At 40.1% G+C, this 538-nt stretch overlaps 1 protein-coding gene across 1 annotated transcript in view; it reads left to right on the top strand.

Annotated features, from left to right (window-relative positions):
* rps23 (ribosomal protein S23) overlaps positions 1–538 on the top strand; it is a 1,678-nt gene continuing 1,140 nt past the window's right edge. Inside the window, exon 1 of the mRNA XM_051121999.1 lies at positions 1–105. Within this exon, the coding sequence (XP_050977956.1) occupies positions 102–105 (4 nt within the window). The 5' untranslated portion in view covers positions 1–101. The remainder of the gene's footprint in view (positions 106–538) is intronic.

Raw genomic sequence — 538 nt, 5'->3', positions numbered from 1 at the left:
GCACAGGCGCTCGTTTTGCCTACCCGCGGGGTCCTTCCAGCAGTCATTTGCGCAGAGCGTCACGTGATCGTTCTTTCCTGTCCGGACTCGAACACGCGATCATGGGTACGTGTGAGGCGACAATAAAACTGCACAAAACGCTATAATAATTGGTTTTATCACACAAATATGTTGGTTTATGTGTTGTTAAAAGTTTAATGTATACATTTCGACAAAGTGGAGCTCGCTATGAAACGCTTTTTATCGCTTTTTTGTGTTTTATAACGGAGGCATCGTGGAGCGGCCATGAGCTGCACATACAGAACACTGACATCATCTTTATTTAGACTCTTGTTCACTATATTAAACAGATTTTTGGTTTGTTATTCAGTTTTTATGTTGGAAATCAGACGTGCGTGTTATATATTACAATTTAGCTGCTTTAAAATTGTGGTAGCGCGTATTTTTTAGGTTCGGTTGAGACGGCTAATGCTAGTTTTGGATGTTGTGAACCATCTACTGGAAAAATGATGTGCTTTTTGATTTTAAACTAGCCTGT

This window comes from Labeo rohita, chromosome 11 (genome assembly GCF_022985175.1).
Source record: "Labeo rohita strain BAU-BD-2019 chromosome 11, IGBB_LRoh.1.0, whole genome shotgun sequence".
Lineage (NCBI taxonomy): Eukaryota > Metazoa > Chordata > Actinopteri > Cypriniformes > Cyprinidae > Labeo > Labeo rohita.
This window is presented reverse-complemented; position numbering and strand designations above follow the sequence as displayed.